Source organism: Neltuma alba, unplaced genomic scaffold (assembly GCF_004799145.2).
Source record: "Neltuma alba isolate B1F8T4 unplaced genomic scaffold, ASM479914v2 tig00010974_pilon, whole genome shotgun sequence".
Lineage (NCBI taxonomy): Eukaryota > Viridiplantae > Streptophyta > Magnoliopsida > Fabales > Fabaceae > Neltuma > Neltuma alba.
The window spans coordinates 30,951-50,884 of record NW_021635736.1 but is presented as its reverse complement, the minus strand read 5'-3'; the positions used below and the strand labels follow the sequence as shown (position 1 = coordinate 50,884).

General features: G+C 33.5%; 1 protein-coding gene and 1 pseudogene across 1 annotated transcript; both read right to left on the bottom strand.

The window, feature by feature from the left end:
• Positions 1-4,009: 4,009 nt before the first annotated feature.
• On the bottom strand, positions 4,010-5,561 carry LOC114760404 (homeobox protein knotted-1-like 1; annotated as a pseudogene).
• An 8,392-nt stretch (positions 5,562-13,953) lies between these two features.
• Positions 13,954-19,857, bottom strand: LOC114760396 (potassium transporter 2). Its single transcript, XM_028949648.1, has 10 exons — positions 19,592-19,857; positions 17,635-17,860; positions 17,311-17,550; positions 17,130-17,183; positions 16,976-17,026; positions 16,301-16,561; positions 16,111-16,163; positions 15,908-16,025; positions 15,562-15,816; positions 13,954-15,279 (listed from the first exon to the last, which is right to left on the bottom strand). Exons 1-10 carry the CDS (start codon positions 19,640-19,642, stop codon positions 14,219-14,221), a joined length of 2,370 nt encoding a protein of 789 aa, XP_028805481.1. The 5' UTR covers positions 19,643-19,857; the 3' UTR covers positions 13,954-14,218.
• Positions 19,858-19,934: the final 77 nt, after the last annotated feature.

Sequence of the window (19,934 nt, the reverse complement as noted above, 5' to 3'; positions counted from 1 at the left end):
AACAAGGGATGGAGGGAGTATATTATTTGATTCTTAAAAAAATGTTGCCTTCTTAATTTAATCTTTTTATTACAACAATAACAATAAACCTTATCCCACTAGGTGAGGTTGATTACATGAATTATACGATGCCATTATACTCTGTCAGCAACCCAATCCTGAGATATGTTGTTGACCAGAAAGTCTCGTTTAATGATCTCATTTAGCGTTCTTCTCGGTCTTCCTCCTCCGCTTGTTATGGGATTCTATACTGTCTGATCTACCCTCCTCATTGGGGCCTCTAATGGCCTTCTCTACATATGTCCAAGCCACCTCAAACCATATTCAACCATTTTCTCTTGGATAGGCACCATATTGACTCTTACTCTGATATTTTCATTTCGAATCTTATCTTTTTTTGTATGACTACACATCCATCTTAACATTCTCATTTCTGCTATCTCAACTTTATGTTCTTGTTTTCCCTTTATCGCCCAACATTCACTACCGTACAACATAGCTAGTCTTATAGCAGTTGGATAAAATTTTTCCCTAAGCTTCTCAGGTACCTTCTTATCGCAAATAACTCTGGTAGCCTTTCTCTATTTTAACCAGCCAGCTTGTATTCTATGAGAAATGTCTCCATCAATTTCACCATCCTCATATACAATAGATCTTAGGTATTTAAACTTTAATACTTGAGGAATGATTTGATCCCCCCATCTTCACCTCCAAATCACCATTGCCTTGCCTCCCCCAAAAGTGCAATGCATATATTTTGCTTTATTCCTATTTAAGTGAAAATCTTTTGACTCCAAAGTCTTTGTCCATAACTCCAATTTAAAGTTAATCTCTTCTTTTGATTCTGTCATGAGGATTATGTTATCCGCAAAAAGCATGCACTTAGGGATTTTTTCTTGAATAAACTCGGTTAGAACGTCTAGAACAATATTAAACAAGTAAGGACTCAAAGAAGATCCCTGATATAGGCCAATCTTGATGGGGAAGTCTTTTGTCTTACCTCTAGGTGTTCTTACACTGGTAGTTACCCCTTCATACATATATTGTATTGCTTTGATATAAGCAATCTGTACACCTTTATTTTTCAAAGCCTTCCAAAGTATTTCTCTTGGCACGCGATCATAAGCTTTTTTCAAGTCAATAAAAACTATATGTAAATCCCTTCCTTTACTCCTATATCTTTCTATTAACCCCCTTAGTAAATAGATTGCTTCAGTTGTGGATCTCCACACTAGAAATCCAAATTGGTTCTCCGAAATAGAAGTCTCTAACCCCAACCTATGTTCAATTACTTTGTCTCACAACTTCATCGCACAGCTCATAAGTTTTATCCCTTTGTAGTTTGCACAATTTTGAATATCTCATTTATTCTTGTAAATAGAAACTAAAATGCTTTTCCTCCATTCATCCGGCATATTCTTGGATCACAAAATTTCATTAAAAAGCTTGGTTAGCCACAGTTCATCCTCCTCGCGTAAACATTTCCAAATTTCAATAGGAATACCATTAGGCCCAAGGGCTTTACCATTGCCCATTTTCTTGAGAGCTTCCTTAACCTCTCCAATGCGGATCCTACGGTAAAAGGCCAAATTCCGATTATCTTCACTAATTAGCAAGTCCTATAAGTTTTGAGTCAAACATTCGCTTTCCTCATTAAACAACTTGTAAAAGTAAGCCTCCCATTTGTTCTTAATATCACAATCAGTAACTATAACTTTACCATCTTCATCCTTTTCACTCATTTGGTTCAAATCTCTCTTTTTCCTCTCTTTTTGCTTTGCAATCTTGTAATATCTTTCCTCTTCATCCTTTATACACTTCATTTGGTTCAAATCTCTCTTTTTCCTCTCTTTTTGCTTTGCAATCTTGTAAATATTTTTTTCCTCCGCCTCTGTTCTAACTCCTTATAAAAATCCTCATGCGCTTTAGTATGTGCTTTGCTCACTGTTTTCTTCGTCTCTTTTTAGCCAAACGATACTTGTCCTAGTTTTTGTACTATTGCACAAATGTATGGCCTTAAAACAATCCTTTTTTTGTTTGACTTTCTCTTGCACACTTTTGTCCCACCACCAAGTCCTTATTTCCTGACCATGACCTTTGGATTCTCCCAAAATTGTTTTAGTGACCATACGAACCCTTGTAGCCATCTCTTCCCCCATGATGTTTGCATTTCCCTACAACTCTCAGATCCCTTCCTCCAAAAGCGTCCTTTTGAAAAAATCCCGCTTCTCAACCTTTAATTGCCACCACTTGACCTTGGGATTTACCACTTGATGATACTTTTGTTTGATACTCTTAAAAATACACATCAAGAATAAATACTCTATGTTGAGCAGTCACCCCAAGAATCACCTTGCAATTAGTACATAGTCTTTTGTTTGGATTGTTAACCAAAAAGAAATCAATCTGTGATTTTGAGGCTCCACTCTTGTACATGATTAAATGCTCCATTCGCTTCTTAAAACAAGTGTTGACAATCTTGAGATTGTATGCAAGAGAAAAGTTAAGAATAGATTGTCCTCTATTGTTAAGCTCCCCAAAACCAAAACCACCATGAGCCTCAGCAAATTGTCCTGCTTCTTTTCCGACATGTCCATTAAGATCCCCACCAATAAAACTTTTTTCTTCAAGTGGTATGCTTTGAACGAACCCTTCTATATCTTTCCAAAACTTATCTTTAAGGTGTGCCTCTGCCCCAACCTGAGGTGCATAGGCATTAATGATATTTATAGTATCCTTTCCGACAATTACTTTAAAGATATTATTCTGCCCTCAAACCTTTAACCTCCACCACATTCTTCTTCCATGTTCCATCAACGATGATACCAACACCATTCCTTGTACTCACCTTCTTTGGTACCAAAGTTTATACCCTCCAAAATCCATGAAAACTTCTTCAACCCGTTTAGTTTCTTGGAGGCACAAGATTAATCATTTTATCCTCATAACTCCTACTACCTCCATAGATTTCTTATTCAAAGTCCCAATATTCCAAGTGCCAAACTAATCTTGTTCTCATAAACTAACTTCTTTAGCCGCCTTTGTCCAAAAGAGTGTGGTAGCCCTTGCTCATTTAACACTACATCTGGGCTATGATACAGTGGCTCTGGCTCACTTCTCACTGTACTCGAGCCATACAACACTTTACTTATTCTAGGTAACGACCTTGCAATGGCATAATTATTTTGTTGATCTATATTCATGAGATTTGATAGATTTTTACGTTAGTTGTCGAAAGTCTAACACAACCCTCCTCCTCAATCTTTATTACTGCTAGATAATTGTCAGTAGTGTTATCATGTCAGTTTCTCACAAATAAAATACAATGAACGGACTAATAACATCTACACAGATTGTGATTTAATCATCGTCGTCGTCATCTCATATGTAGACTGTTAATTTTATTAAGAGCAAATATAAATATTCAATTCAAATATAATAAAAAATCATCCCCATTATTCTAAGTATAAATAATGTGGCTTATTTTTCAAATTTCATGCAATATAGGAGTTTTACTATTCAAAATGAGAATACTTATGTATAAAGAATCCCTATCCAAAAAATATATGCAAAGGATCCCATTGAGAAAACAATGCTATGATAAGCTAAATTGAGAAAAAAATCAAGTTGAGAAATATCTCCTTCGCGAGAAATTAGATAAAAAAAAGGACAACTTTACGACATATCAAATTTAAAAGAATACTTAAAAGTTTTAGAGAATCAAATCTTTGTATTCTAAGAAAAAAGAATTAAGACAGTTGATTTTTTTCTTTCTTTTTGTTTTTTGGGTATTTGTAAGTTGTAACTCATTGTAATATAACAACCCCATATAAACCACAATCATTCCCATTTAATTAATATCATATATGGCTGCTTTAAACAGAATCAGCTTTGCCAAATGGGAAATAACAGAGGCTTTAAATAATAAGCTATTAGCCTAGCTAGGAGATTCGAACACATTAATCATAATAACAACCACACTAAGAAAAGTGAAGCTCTCATTTAAATTCTAAAGTGAAGAATCAATCACTTTGAAGAATATTGCAGTGAGCAGAAGAAGTTGTGGGAGACGACGCAGCAGGTGGGTGATGACCAGGCAAAGTGAGCTCCTTAACTGTGAATGCATGTTGTTTATGAAAGCCATCACCTTTTGTTGTGGTTCCTCCATATCTACCTTCAGCTTCCCCAACGCCTTGCAATATGCTTCCTTTCAATATTCATATATGGAAAAATAATAAACTTTCATCAGTGATTCTCCGTGAACACCTGCTTTATTATAAACACAAGTTCAAAGAAAAAGTTTGATCCCAAAAGACTAGCCAAGAGAGTCCCTTTGACTTAAAAATTACATCAGACTTATGAGACTTCCCGACGTGAGACCGGTAATAGGATGCTTCTGTTAAACTCAAGTCTAAGAGTTAAGGATGCCATTTGTATCAGGTTAAGGCTATTAGCTAAGTAAAATAGACATTGTCAATTAAAAAAAAGTTGTATTTTGTCATGTTTTGTTTCTGAACAGGAAGCAACATAGATCACCGAGGAGATTAATTGTAGCATTTATAATAAAGGCGAGTGAGCCCTTGAGGACACAGACTGGTGATAGAGTTGGAACAAAAAACTATGCACATTCATCAGAGAAGTCATTTTTCATGAACATGTTGGGATTCCATGAGAGGTTTCCATCAATGTAAGAAATTAACAAAGCCATCTTGATGCTCTTTGTCTCTCTTTTTTCCATGGGATTCCCTGAACTGTAGTACATCTCTCAGTCAGATCTCTCAAGCATTCAATATAATGTCTTCTGTGTAAAAAACTGAGACCGCTCTTCAATATAATGGCTTCTGTGTAAAAACTGAGACCGCTCTGAGAAGGACAGAGCAAGGAGAAGAGACAGAGATAGAGAGACTGGGAATTGCAGAAGTCATACCATGAAGAGATCAAGCTCTGGCTCGCTGAATACGTCCAAGCTTTGCCTGTTCATAATTAGCTCTGATCCATCTCCAGCGCTCTCTCCAAGTCGGAAATTTCACCTACCTGGAACAAAGAGAAAAACTGATTAATCATGAATTTGTTTTCTGCTCTACACAATGAAACTGAAATAACTTATGAAGTGACCAGTTCATTTTTACTGGTAATCATTATTCTTTCTTTCCATTAACAACCAATCTGAACATTCAAATGCATATATGTAACATAAATTACAACAAAATGCCTAGCTAGTTTTAAGATAGCCTTTTGCCTTGATCATCTGTGAATAGACAATCCAATATCTCTGTGATTTCTTTGCAAGTGAGACACAAAAACAGCTAGGAGGACCAGAGGATTATTTCAAGAAATCATGAAATGAGAGACAAACTCTGTACAGTATGAATATAAACGATGCACTAGGAAGGTGAGAGAGAGAGAGAGAGAGAGAGAGAGACCTTCAAACACTGCAAGTGAGCTTGAACTAGGAGTTCATAGAGAGGATGGCTAGAGATTCTTCTCTTGAGGACATCGTCCTTTTCTAAACCTTGTTCACTGTTCTCAGCACTGTGAAGCCTCTCAGATTCCATATCCATATTTGAGCATACGCAAAGTACCCTTTGGCATACCATATATATGATCTTGTGTGTCTGGATAGAATATATATGTATATATAAAATGTAAGTGAGAGAGGGCAGTGCGAGGGATGGATGAGTGGTACGGTCGGTGAACAGTGGAAGAAGATTGTACTAAGTTTGGAAGAAAGCGAAGGGGAGAAATTTGCATGGGAAGGGTGAAGGGACAATGGGGGAAAGGGGTCAGAGAGGCCTTTCTCGAGAAATGGCCTCCCTCTCATTTTCTTTTTCTTGTCCTGCTTTACCCCTTCCTTTTCCACCCATTAAATAGGTTTAAACCTTTTTGCTTTTAGATTTTGCACTAACCAGTATTTATTTATCTAATTAAACTATTTATTGGTAACATTGATTGTTTAGTTTTACAAAAGTCTCCCTGGTTTGACTAATATCCTTATTATAGTTTTATACAACTAATTTGCGGATAACGAACTATTAGTCAAAATTAGTTAGAAATAATAAATAGGTTAAAAATATATTTTGTTTCTAAATATGCGCTTATAATAAATGAGACAAATAATGAAAAAGAATGTGTGAGAAATATAATAAAAGGACTAGAATAAAGGAGAGAAAATAAATAAATAATTAAAGATAAAAATAAAAAAATATTAAATATTAAAACAAATATCAAATTGAAACTTATAAATAGCCCATATCTTTTTCTAAATTTAAAGTTTATAAATTAAGAGTGGATGGAAACGTTGCACGTCTAATGAAAAAAATCTTCCGTCAAGGGGCATTATTGTCCCTAAACTGACATAACCACCGCAATTCAGTAATGCTAAGCGCATGCACTTTTTTCGTAGCATTAACTTGAAGCATACCCTTGAATTAGCAAAAATCACTCTATGGTCACCTGAATATCTAAATTACTATGAGGGACCGACCCTTGAATTAGCAAAATCACTCTATGGTCACCTGAATATCTAAATTACTATGAGGGACCTGGTCTCAATTGTAATTATGAAATCATGGTCAAATTACCAAAATACCCCTCTTTAAATTTTTTTTTTAAAAAAAGAAAGCCACTCCTCACCGGAATCCGGCCACCGGCGCCGGAGCTCCGGCGGCCGCTTCCTCCACCCGCCACTGTCCGTCGGCGACGCTGGGGTCCGGCCGCCGGAGCTCCGGCGCCGGCGGCCGCTTCCCGGCGGTCTTCCTTTGTTTTTTTTTTGAAACTGTTTTTTTTTTAAATTGGAGGAAGTGGTTGGGGGGATTTGATCCCCCAACCTAATGCTTCCCAAATTAAGGAATGACCATTGAGCCAACAAATTTTTTTTAACATTATGATGCAAAAAAAAAATATAAGTTAACCATTTACTCTTGTTCCAGTGATAACAACAATACATTTGGAAATAACAAGTTCTGATTGTAAAATAACACGTCTGGAATAAAATTTAACAATATCTTTTTTTTATAACAATACTTTGTTGCAAGGCAATAACAACAATACATTTAAAATAACAAGTTCTGATTATACAATAACAAGTTTGGGATTAAAATTTAATAACACGTTTTTTTTTTATAACAATACACTTTTGTTTCAAGTGATAACAACAATACATTTGGAAATAACAAGTTCTGATTGTAAAATAACATGTCTGGAATAAAAATTTAACAATATTTTTTTTATAACAATAAATTTTGTTGCAGGTAATAACAACAGTACATTTAAAAATAACAAGTTCTGATTATACAATAACAAGTTTGGGATTAAAATTAATAACACGTTTTTTTTATAACAATACACTTTGTTTCAAGTGATAACAACAATACATTTAAAAATAACAAGTTCTGATTATAAGATAATAGTCTAGGATTAAAATTTAACAACACGTTTTTTTAAACAATTAATTATTTTATACTTTTAAAAATAAATTATTTATAACTTATAAAAAATATTTTAATATATTTATTTCTCTAAAAAAATACTTTTTAATCTGTATATCTATACAACTCATTATAAATCAAACTACTTCTTATAAATTATAAGTATTTTATAATAAGGCATTTTTGATTTATTAATCATAGTATAAATTTTATTCATTTCATTCTTTAAATATTAAAAATAGTTTTTATATTTAAAGAATAAAATAGTATTTTTAATTATAAATTAGAGATAAATTTCATTTAAATTTAAGCAGTCAAAAGTATTTTTAATCCACAATAAATTGTACTATTTATAATTATAAGAAGTAGTTTGATTTATAATAAGTTGTATAGATATATAGATTAAAATTTTTTTAAAAAAAATTAAAAAAGTGTGTTGCCATTTCCCTAAATTTTATTTAAAAATTTGAACAATAAAAAAGTTTTTAATCTATAAAAATTTACTTCAAGTTCTGATTATAATTGGAGATAAAAATTATTTTTTTAGCAAATTAATAGATTACAAGTACTTTTTATAAGTTATAAATAATTTTTTCCAAAAGTATAAAATAATTAATTGTTATAAAAAAAGTGCTGTTGAATTTTAATTCCAGACTTGTTATTTTTATATTAGAACTTGTTATTTCCAAATGTATTGTTGTTATCACTTGAAACAAAGTGTGTTGTTATAAAAAAACATGTTGTTAAATTTTAATCCCAGACTTATTATTTTATAATCAGAACTTGTTATTTTTAAATGTATTGTTGTTATCACTTGAAATAAAGTGTTGTTATAAAAAAAAACGTGTTTGTTAAATTTTAATTCCAAACTTGTTATTTTATAATCAGAACTTGTTATTTTTAAATGTATTGTTGTTATTGCCTGCAACAAAATTTATTGTTATAAAAAAAACATATTGTTAAATTTTTATTCCAGACGTGTTATTTACAATCAGAACTTGTTATTTCCAAATGTATTGTTGTTATCACCTGGAACAAGAGTAAATGAGTTAACTTATATTTTTTTTTGCATCATAATGTTAACAAAAATTTGTTGGCTCAATGGTCATTCCTTATTTTGGGAAGCATTAGGTTGGGGGATCAAATCCCCCAACCTCACTTCCCCCCAATTAAAAAAAAAAAAAACATTTAAAAAAAAACAAAGGAAGACCGCCGGAAGCGGCCGCCGGCGCCGGAGCTCCGGCGGCCGGACTCCGGCGTCCTGCCGCCGACAGTGGCCGGAGCGTCCGCCGAGCTCCGGCGCCGGTGGCCGGATTCCGGTGAGGAGTGGCTTTCTTTTTAAAAAAAAAAAAAATTAAAGAGGGGTATTTTGGTAATTTGACCATGATTTCATAATTACAATTTGAGACCAGGTCCCTCATAGTAATTTAGCATATTCAGGTGACCATAGAGTGATTTTGCTAATTCAAGGGTCTTTATTTGTGATTTCCCTAAGTTTTATAGCTTTCTAACTATGTATTATTACTACTATTCTCTTAGGGGAAATCACAAATAAAGACCCTTGAATTAGCAAAATCACTCTATGATCACCTGAATATGCTAAATTACTATGAGGACCTGGTCTCAAATTGTAATTATGAATCATGGTCAAATTACCAAAATACCCCTCTTTAATTTTTTTTTTTTTTTAAAAGAAAGCCACTCCTCACCGGAATCCGGCCACCGGCGCCGGAGCTCCGGCGGCCGCTTCCGGCCACTGTCGGCGGCAGGACGCCGGAGTCCGGCCGCCGGAGCTCCGGCGCCGGCGGCCGCTTCCGGCGGTCTTCCTTTGTTTTTTTTTTAAACTGTTTTTTTTTTTTTAATTGGGGGGAAGTGAGGTTGGGGGGATTTGATCCCCCAACCTAATGCTTCCCAAAATAAGGAATCATTGAGCCAACAAATTTTTGTTAACATTATGATGCAAAAAAAATATAAGTTAACTCATTTACTCTTGTTCCAGGTGATAACAACAATACATTTGGAAATAACAAGTTCTGATTGTAAAATAACACGTCTGGAATAAAATTTAACAATATGTTTTTTTTATAACAATAAATTTTGTTGCAGGCAATAACAACAATACATTTAAAAATAACAAGTTCTGATTATAAAATAACAAGTTTGGGATTAAAATTTAACAACACGTTTTTTTTTATAACAACACACTTTATTTCAAGTGATAACAACAATACATTTAAAAATAACAAGTTCTGATTATAAAATAATAAGTCTGGGATTAAAATTAACAACATATTTTTTTATAACACACACTTTGTTTCAAGTGATAACAACATACATTTGGAAATAACAAGTTCTAATTATAAAATAACAAGTCTGGAATTAAAATTCAACAGCACCTTTTTTTTATAACAATTAATTATTTTATACTTTTGGAAAATAAATTATTTATAACTTATAAAAAGTACTTGTAATCTATTTAATTTGCTAAAAAAAATAATTTTTATCTCCAATTTATAATCAGAACTTGAAGTATAATTTTTTTATAGATTAAAAATACTTTTTTATTGTTCAAATTTTAAATAAAATTTAGGGAAAATGGCAACACACTTTTTTAATTTTTTTAAAAATTTTTTTAATCTATTATCTATACACTTATTATAAATCAACTACTTCTTATAAATTATAAAAAGTACAATTTATTGTGGATTAAAAATACTTTTTGACTGCTTAAATTTATAAATGAAATTTATCTCTAATTTATAATTAAAAATACTATTTTATTCTTAAATATAAAAACTATTTTTAATATTTAAAGAATGAAATGATTAAATTTATACTATGATTAATAAATAAAAAATGCCTTATTATAAATACTTTATAATTTATAAGAAGTAGTTTGATTTAATGAGTTGTATAGATATACAGATTAAAAAGATTTTTTTTAGAGAAATAAATATATTAAAATATTTTTTATAAGTTATAAATAATTTATTTTTTAAAAGTATAATAAATTAATTGTTATAAAAAAACGTGTTGTTAAATTTTAATCCTAGACTTATTATCTTATAATCAGAACTTGTTATTTTTAAATGTATTGTTGTTATCACTTGAAACAAAGTGTATTGTTATAAAAAAAACGTGTTATTAATTTTTAATCCAAACTTGTTATTGTATAATCAGAACTTGTTATTTTTAAATGTATTGTTGTTATTACCTGCAACAAAATTTATTGTTATAAAAAAACATATTGTTAAATTTTTATTCCAGACATGTTATTTTACAATCAGAACTTGTTATTTCCAAATGTATTGTTGTTATCACTTGAAACAAAGTGTATTGTTTAAAAAAACGTGTTATTAAATTTTAATCCCAAACTTGTTATTGTATAATCAGAACTTGTTATTTTTAAAATGTATTGTTGTTATTTCCTGCACCAAAATTTATTGTATAAAAAAAACATATTGTTAAATTTTTATTCCAGACGTGTTATTTTACAATCAGAACTTGTTATTTTCCAAATGTATTGTTGTTCACCTGGAACAAGAGTAAATGATTTAACTTATATTTTTTTTGCATCATAATGTTAACAAAAATTTGTTGGCTCATGGTCATTCCTTATTTTGGAAGCATTAGGTTGGGGGATCAAATCCCCCCAACCTCACTTCCCCCCAATTAAAAAAAAAAAAGTTTCAAAAAAAAAACAAAGGAAGACCGCCGGAAGCGGCCGCCGGCGCCGGAGCTCCGGCGGCCGGACCCTAGCGTCCGGCCGCCGACAGTGGCCGGAAGCGGCCGCCGGAGCTCCGGCGCCGGTGGCCGGATTCCGGTGAGGAGTGGCTTTCTTTTTTTAAAAAAAAAAAATTTAAAGAGGGGTATTTTGGTAATTTGACCATGATTTCATAATTACAATTTGAGACCAGGTCCCTCATAGTAATTTAGCATATTCAGGTGACCATAGAGTGATTTTGCTAATTCAAGGGTCTTTATTTGTGATTTCCCCTTCATCTATCTCTTGTTTTTAATATAAAAACTAAATAATTAATTTATAAATATTTAAAAAATTAATGATTTAGTTATTTATAATAAATAATAATAATATCTTTCATAAAATATTATTGTTAATCACGTAAATTATAATAAAAATATTTTAACATGTCTAATCACTAGAGTTTATTTTGAGAAATAAATAAATAAACCTCCGACTAGCTATAATATTTAAGACTGGAGTTAGTATTATTTTTATATATTTAAATTAAATGTCATTTCTCTATATAAATATTAGTTTTGTATTTTACATTGAAACTGTATATCTATGATTACGCTGCTTTACACCAAACTTCTAATGAAAAAGAATCATGATATAATATTTTTCTTCTTACTAATGAAACACATTCTTAACTCAAAATTTATCTTCTTATGAAATTCCCCCTTTTTCCCTTCCTTCTCACTTCTCTTAAAAACTGGTTTCAACTGTCAAACATATATGGTGTTACTGGTGGAGCCATTGATTCTTTCATTCATAAATCTTCATCTTAAGTGTCCAACCGAACGGGCCAAGACTCCAACTGTTCGCTTTGTTTGCTTTCTCTTTTATCAGAAGCTTGTTCTTTTCTGTTTCCTTTACAGAGGCATGGTCATAAAGTACCTCCACAGATATCCACCATAAATAAATCTAAAGACATGTTTTTTTTTTGGGAAATTGCGACTCGCCTTTTTCTTTGAATTTTAAAGAAGCTCATGTGTCTCAGAAAAGTTTTTGCAAAAATACTTGTAAATTAACCTAGCACTGAGCTCTTCAGATCTAAAAAGAATCCACGGACTTGATTTTCTTTGTACTTTTTTTTTTTTGACCCGCAGATTTTCTTTGTACTAATTTGATGTTGTAAAGGCATAAATATATTACTTTGTTCATATTTATAAGTCACTTGTGATCCAAGCCTACAAACTAAGAAATATATTAAATTAATATTTTTTTTGGCACGTGTTCTTATTAAAGGAAGGGTATTAAAACTATGTTTTATATTCTCTCTTATCTATTTGCTTTATCTCTCTTTATGCATTTATTAAGTTAACAAAGATAAAATTGAAAAAAAACTCATTAATTGTCTTATAACAGGAACAAACTTTTTTCTCACAAGTAACTTTATAAACAGAAACAGAGTAATATTTGGAGCGAAATGTGTGGCATATTTTTATATTTAAATTTTGAGCTGTCATGTTGTGAGGCACTAATTTCTTCTATAAATCTAACTCCAGTCAATTTGGTTAATGTGAGGTATACTTTACTTGTGTGACTATCTATTTTTAGCACAATGCTGTTGTGGTAGAGATTTAGGATTCCAAGAATATTCGAACGCTTTCTTGTGGAATATATGATCACAACACTTTATTAATCTTCATTTGATAAATTGATTCATTTTTTGTTAAGCCAATTAACCAGGGTCTAGTTTTCAGAATTCTTTTGTCCAAATCTTCCCCTTTGCTTTTGATGTAGTTGAAAATTTGAGGTTTATTCTTTTCTTTTGTACTGCAATTGCATTACATGAAAGTAAACTTTTTGGAACTCAGTGTTATTTCAAAAAGGAACTTAATTTTTGTGTGTATTTCTGTATAATTTCCCTGCAATTTTTATAGCAGAAGGAAGGACATGTGTCATGTAATGTCTTCTATATTGAAATAGTATAGGAAATATTACAATCATATAAATTGGCAAAAGACGAACGTGTTTGTATAAAGTGTTGCTGAGCCTTTTATGTGTTGCAAATATGGACAAGCACAACAAGACTACAAATCATCACAGATGTTACTGTTTATGAAGAGAACTATCTCTCCACTAAATAGTAAAGTACCATAATTGAGGGCCCTGCTCCAGCTTCATCCATATATAGTACAACACTGTGGATCTACAGTCCTATAAATATATAAAGTCTTCTTCAATTCAATAATAATAAGCTTGCCCCACATGGCACCCCATTATTGTGTTTGTGTTGGTCTATGCAGATATATCATAGCGGTAGCACTTGTCTCCTCAATTAATTTTACTCTAAATCATTTTTATTTTGTTATAACTTTACTAGTTTTTTAGTGCCAAAACATATTGAAAGGCTGGTACTAAAAGGAATCATTAATGCACAGTTTCTGCAGATATAGTTGTTCTCTAGTACAAATCTTATGCTCAGGCATCTCAGCCCAAACATTAAGAACAATTAAAATGAATCCGACTAAAATGAATCCGACTAACTAATTCTTTCTGATATCATTAATAGATGTATTTAAGGTTGGTTACAACTTGAGAGTGGACTGTGCTTATTATGGCTTATTAACCATAACAAGCAACTAAAACAAAACTTCCGCTATTTCTGTAAATCTTAACAAAACTAAGACACGCTTTTGAAAGGCTTAGTTGATTTCAAACGGCAAAGCTTCATAAAAAGTTTTCCTTTAAAGGTTCAAACTGCAAAGTCTCACAAATCAAAACTAGGAAATATGTGTTGAGTAAGCAGATTTTTTATGTAACTGCTAGAAAGCATAGAAGGAAAAGATCAGGGAAGATATGGACAGAAAGGTAACCGTATCAGTTCAACTTACATATAAGGTGGGGATCTATAAAGGACTCTAAAATTCTTTCTATGATTATCCATGCAACTAAGAGCACGTAATATGATTTTTCATCTTTCACATATAATATCAATACGTTTCTTTTGTTACCTATATCCATTCCCTTTTATTTTCTCAACCTTCATCTTCCCCTTGTATGTGTGTATGATGAGTAAAACTGAATTCACTTCTTCAGCTTATATAGTACAGACCATACCAACTTCTACAAGAGCAGCATGAGGAATCTTCAGTGCCACTGGAGGCTCACGACAATTCTTTTCGCTCAAACGGTATGTCATGATTAGGAATCTCTTCAGAATGTTGGAGCCATCACGAACCACTAAATGAGATTGTCCCAGGAAATAGGCACTACCACTTTCCCGAGCATCGATTAGCTCTAAGAGCTCCTTCCTCACTGATGCCTGCATTTTAGGACTGTTTGCAGGCAACATGAATCTGACCTTTTTTCTCCTAGCAGAAGGAGGAGGACTAGCAACTGGACTTATCTGAGATTCGCTGCTTGCTAGGCTTGGTCCCTCGGTTGATTCAAGATCCTCTAGAGGAACTAAAGCATTTCCCTGTGATGATGATGAATTTCCAATGATGATCATCCTTCTATGTGGGGAATCCATGGATTCAATATCACTCTGTTCAACATTAATGAACTCCCCAATAGAACGTATTATCTGCTCTTCAAAATCATCCGTGTCCCTAACATGATCACAGTATCCATATCTGACAATGCATCGGTAAATTTTGTAATCTTTTGGACCAATCCTGCCTATGAGATACCTTTCACTTTCTGGGACATAAGGCACAGGTAGAGACTTAAAGGACACCAATATCAGAATTTGATGAAATGCAGGAAGATTAGTGATGAAATGTGAAAAGAAAGCAGGGATTCCTGCTAAGATGTCAGTGTAAATGAAGCCAATTCCTGGTACTCTGGAAATGCTGAGGTTTGGACTAACATCTATGAGCCATTCAGTGGACACCTTGTTCTCTATATCAAACTCATACTTCTTCATAGTTCCATAATGCCACGCAATCATAATTGTCATGGTCACCACCAAGAGAACAAATAGATACCATGCTCCCCTGTGAAATTGTAGCAGACATGCTGAAAGATATGCAGCTTCAAGGGAGCCAAAACAAATAAGAAAGCATGCAGAGATGATCAAATTCTTCTCCCAATACAGAGCAATGATGAGTGACATCAGACTGGTTGTTACCAGCATTCCACTAATTATAGCCAAAGCTGTCAAAGAGAGATATTTAACAAGTATCAAGACAAGGTCATTAACCTTCTCATCAGAAAGTTTTCTAGACTCAGCTTTGGTCACAAGAACTGATATAACAGTTTACTTTTATTATTTCAAGAGCTTCCTTTTTTTCATCGGGAATAACCGACTCAAGTTTGATAATCAAACACAAGAATGATTGCATACGGGGATATGTGAGAGGGAAGGTTACTTTTCCATCACTAATAAAAGTCAAGAATTTTCCAGGAGAAGCATAAGATGGGAATAAAATAGCGTACCTGTCGCATTACCAATTTTCACCAGGTCTCGGAAACCAATAGTGACAGTGAGACTGAGAATCATCAATATCCAGTTTATATCTGGGATGTAAATCTGTCCAAGTATCTTCTTTGATGTGTGAATAACTTTTACTCTGGGGAAGCAATTTAGAGCCAGGCACTGGTTAATTATGGAAAAAGTGGCTGTTATCGTTGCTTGGCTTCCAACAGCTGAAGCAAATAGGGATAGTATTGTGAAGATATGATTGCAGTGTCCTGAAACCACCAAGCAATATTTTTAGCTGCACTAATATTTAATTGGATAAACAAACAAATGTCTTGAAATTAAAGCACTTTACCAGCTTACCGGGCATAGATCCACTAAGATGAATGAAGTCTTCAGTTCCCAAGTTCTTGGAGATATATGCAGCCTGACCCGCATAGCTTAAAACAAGAAGTGGGTAGATCAAGCAAATAAATGTTATCTGCAGCAGAGGCACCATGTCTAAGTTACAATAATTTCAGTCACTCTTAGCATGAAGATTACAGAAAAGAGATTGTAGATAGAACCTTAATTGATTTCTTTGAGAAATGACCTAGATCAGCAAACATAGCCTCTGATCCTGCAGACAAGCAGATCAAGGAACTTATCATATAGCGATGGAAGTTATTGTAATTTGACAGAAATTCAAATCACTGTATAGTTCTATATTTTAATCCATGAGTTATGTTTTCACAATTCTATGGAGAAGACATCAACCTGCTACACATAAAATCACGCTCCCTAGCAACCTCCATCTGGGACGATCAATATTTCTGATGAATCTTAACATGTATAGTGGGGATATCTTATAGATGATTTCCACATCCCATTGGAAAATATTATACACCCCTACTCCAGCAACAAATAAGAGCCAAACAAAAATTATTGGAGCAAACATGAACCCAATTTTGCGCGTTCCACAAGGCTGCATCACGAAAAGGCCAACCAATATGACACATGCAGAGGGAACAGGTACATCTGCAGTGAGTCGAGCAGAAGTTGAACAAGATATCAGGTATGACAAATATTGAGTTAAAATATATATGGCTTTCTCACCCCATGGGACGTCCCTGAAGTTATCAAGCTTGGTTGGGATATTTGAAAGAATTTGGAAATCCTATAATATGTGAGAACTTGGAACAAATGATGTAATAAGGGCTGGTTAATAAGTTATCAAGCTTGGTTGGGATATTTGGAAATCCTATAATATGTGAGAACTTGGAACAAATGACGTAATGAGGGCTGGTTAATAAAGCCAAAATGTGCTAAATGCAAACGGGTCATTAGCATGTTCTGAAAGCATGGTCAATCAGATACATATATTGTTAATATATGCTTAAGAAACTGCACATTATTCCAATTGAGATATCTACGAACATGGAAAGAACTCACATTTTTTAATACCCTCTGGCACTGAATGCTGAGAATGATGTGAAGAGGAAACTGGTCATAGACAACAAGGTTAAAAAAAAATTAATTCCAGCAATTGAATGATAAAGCCTACAAAAATTTAGATTTAATTTCTAGCCTCGGTCCTAGCTCTTACATAAGCACGACAAATCTGCCAAGGACCATTCAACACCCTTTGAAGCTGATAAGGCTGGTAAGAAGCCAAAAATAAACCAAGTTATTGAAGCCAAATAACTTGATTACCCAAGAAAAATCAGAAAACTCTTGAATCAAGTAATTACTTCTAGCAAATTAAAGTGCGAATAAGGCTTGTGTACCAGAAAGTGCTGGAGTGAGCACCCCATCACCGATAGTCATACAAGATCCAAAGAGAGCCAATGATAATAGCAAATAGTGACAGCTTTTGTGCTTCTCAATGGCCCTTCGAGCCCTTGAATCCGTCTTCCTGTTAGAGGGACTCTTCTCATAATGCATAACCTCATCAGTGCTTCTATCACTCGGGAGCAGGCCAACTTTTGCGTGTCTACACAAGAGTGAGTATAGCGCAAAAGTGCCACCTAAAAAAGTTTTGCCATGAGAAGTCAAATTTTGAAGGCTCTATTCTGTCAAAATTTGTATGGTTTATGGAGATAATCAGTTACCTTCCCCATCATTATCAACTTTCAGCATTATGAAGGCATACTTCAGTAAGGAAATGACAGTTAGAGTCCAGAATATGAATGAAAAGAGTTCGTAAACAACATCCTTTGAATCCACATCCCCGGGATGCATAGTCCCAAAAACATACAAGGGTGCAGTGCTTATTTGACCATAAACTACTCCAACGATTTGAGAAGACAGGAGAATAGTTTGCTTCCATGTTTTCTTCTGAAGAAAATTGAAACGGTATTGGTTATGACAAGTAGAAAAAGAACTTGCATAATTCAAATGTAGTTTTGGCATCTTTAACACAGATAGAATAAAACATTAAAGCAACACGAGATTGTAAATATTGACAAACCATGGAGTCAATCCTGTTTTGCTGAATACTTATACGCAGACAACTTACTGTTCAATGCACACTGATATAGAAGATTTCTTTGAAACAGAATTATGCTGTTAAATGCTTGACTGGGTTGAACAAGAAAGTCTAAGACTCCCTTCATATCAAATGAGATTTAGTGCTCTAAACCAGGTGTGCTTGACAAAAATATAACTCCGCCCCTGAAGTTCCACAATTTTATCTTTCTTTTTTTTAACACAGCATGCATAGAATAATTTGGTGCTGAATATATTGGGGAAATTATGCACCATGACAAGAACTGCTGATCACTTATCAGTGGAACTGCATTAACTATATCTTCACCAGAGACCTTGCTCTTTGTGATGGTTGTGCATATAAAGAAAATGTGAATGCATAAATTCATCCCCAAGCACAAGTGGCCCATGGATCAATATACTGTGGCTTTCATGGTGTTAACACTGTAACTAAGAATCCTTTGATTTTCCTTCGTTCATTTTAAAATCTATGAATTCACCTATTGGTAACAGCATTACCTCTCTCTGATCAATTAGTCAAGATCATAGAATTTGCAAAAGCAACATGTATTTCCTTATTGATTCGAAGTAGGCAAATCTAAGATCCCTCCAATGCTGGCGGTTCAAAACAGAAAGCATAACGTAACTTCAAAACTTAGATCTTGTTTACTTATATCTGGGAAAGTCGATATTACCTACTAAACTTTGTTGAATGATAGAGTTATGTGATCTTAAGATCACCAAAAAAAAAAAAAAAACAGAGAGAGAGAGAGCTGTTTTTATTCGAGTCTATTGTTTACCTGCGCAGAATAAGACACCCAAAGGCTAGGAGCCTTTGACTTTCAGATGTACAATACTCTACCAAAGTAAGAAGATAGGAATGGGGTCGGATTTCCTTTATTTATCAATCAAGTAAATGCACGATGTGTATTTAGAGAAATGGATAGGGGAAAAAAACACTGCATAAGATCTTTCAGACAGGAACATTTTATCATCAGAAGGATCACATCCCTGATTGCTTCTTCAAAAGTCATTAGCTTTTTCGGTTTCTGCCTATTCGAACTAGCAACTTGCATTTTAGTGCAGAGCACAATAGCCATCAAGCCGCAAGTCTTCAAGGCCAAAAATCATTAGCTATTATAAAATAACTTAGGACAAGAAAAGGCTAAAAAAAAAACACTTTATAATAGCGGTCCATCTCAAAGCCAAGATGACTTTTTTTCATCAATCTTGGATTGACTGGGGTCACGGAGACAAAAGCTGAACGTACAGAAGTTTTACTACTTTTGATCCTACAAAAACTAAACCATCTCTATTTCCAGAATCTCCAAAAATCCTAACACATTTTGAGAGTGCAACCTTGAATGCCAAAGGGCCAGAGATTTATAAGTCATAAGGTTGAAAACGAAGTATATGTCTGGCGTATTGTATTTTCTTCAATCTTTCTCCAGCAGCTATCACAGGAACAAAGTTCAACTAATCTTGAACAATAAACACGAGGTAAAATCCACCCAAAAAGCTCTATTCAAGCAATTGGTTATCTTTTTAGATGGCACATAAGATCAAAGAAAGAGTTTTTACCTTAACCTCATCAAAATATGCATCAGGATGCAGCCGAGAATCCATAATCATAAACACGAAGTGATAAAGCAGACCATACGCTTGAACTTGATTATGAAAAGAAGTTACAAGACGAGCAAATGGGCAGAAATATTTATGACGAGCGATTCAATCAATGCTTTTGAGAGGAGAATACGGAGTAAACCAAGCTTAAAAGGCCCCTACAAACCCAATATCCAAAGTCATTGAAAAACAGAGATATCTCACATAGTGATATTCACTTGTTGATCCCGTGACTTGGCTTGTCTCAGCACACAATCTGAGCCAAGCCACTCTTTCCTTCAAAATATATATATTTTTATAT

Coding starts and splice junctions, on each gene's coding strand:
- LOC114760396 (XM_028949648.1), bottom strand. CDS start 19,642: ATGATTATGGATTCTCGGCTGCATCCTGATGCATATTTTGATGAGGTT. Junction 15,817..15,907: donor TCTTAGTGGATCTATGCCCG/GTAAGCTGGTAA, acceptor TGGTGGTTTCAG/GACACTGCAATCATATCTTC. Junction 15,280..15,561: donor GAAAATTGGTAATGCGACAG/GTACGCTATTTT, acceptor TCTCTTTGACAG/CTTTGGCTATAATTAGTGGA.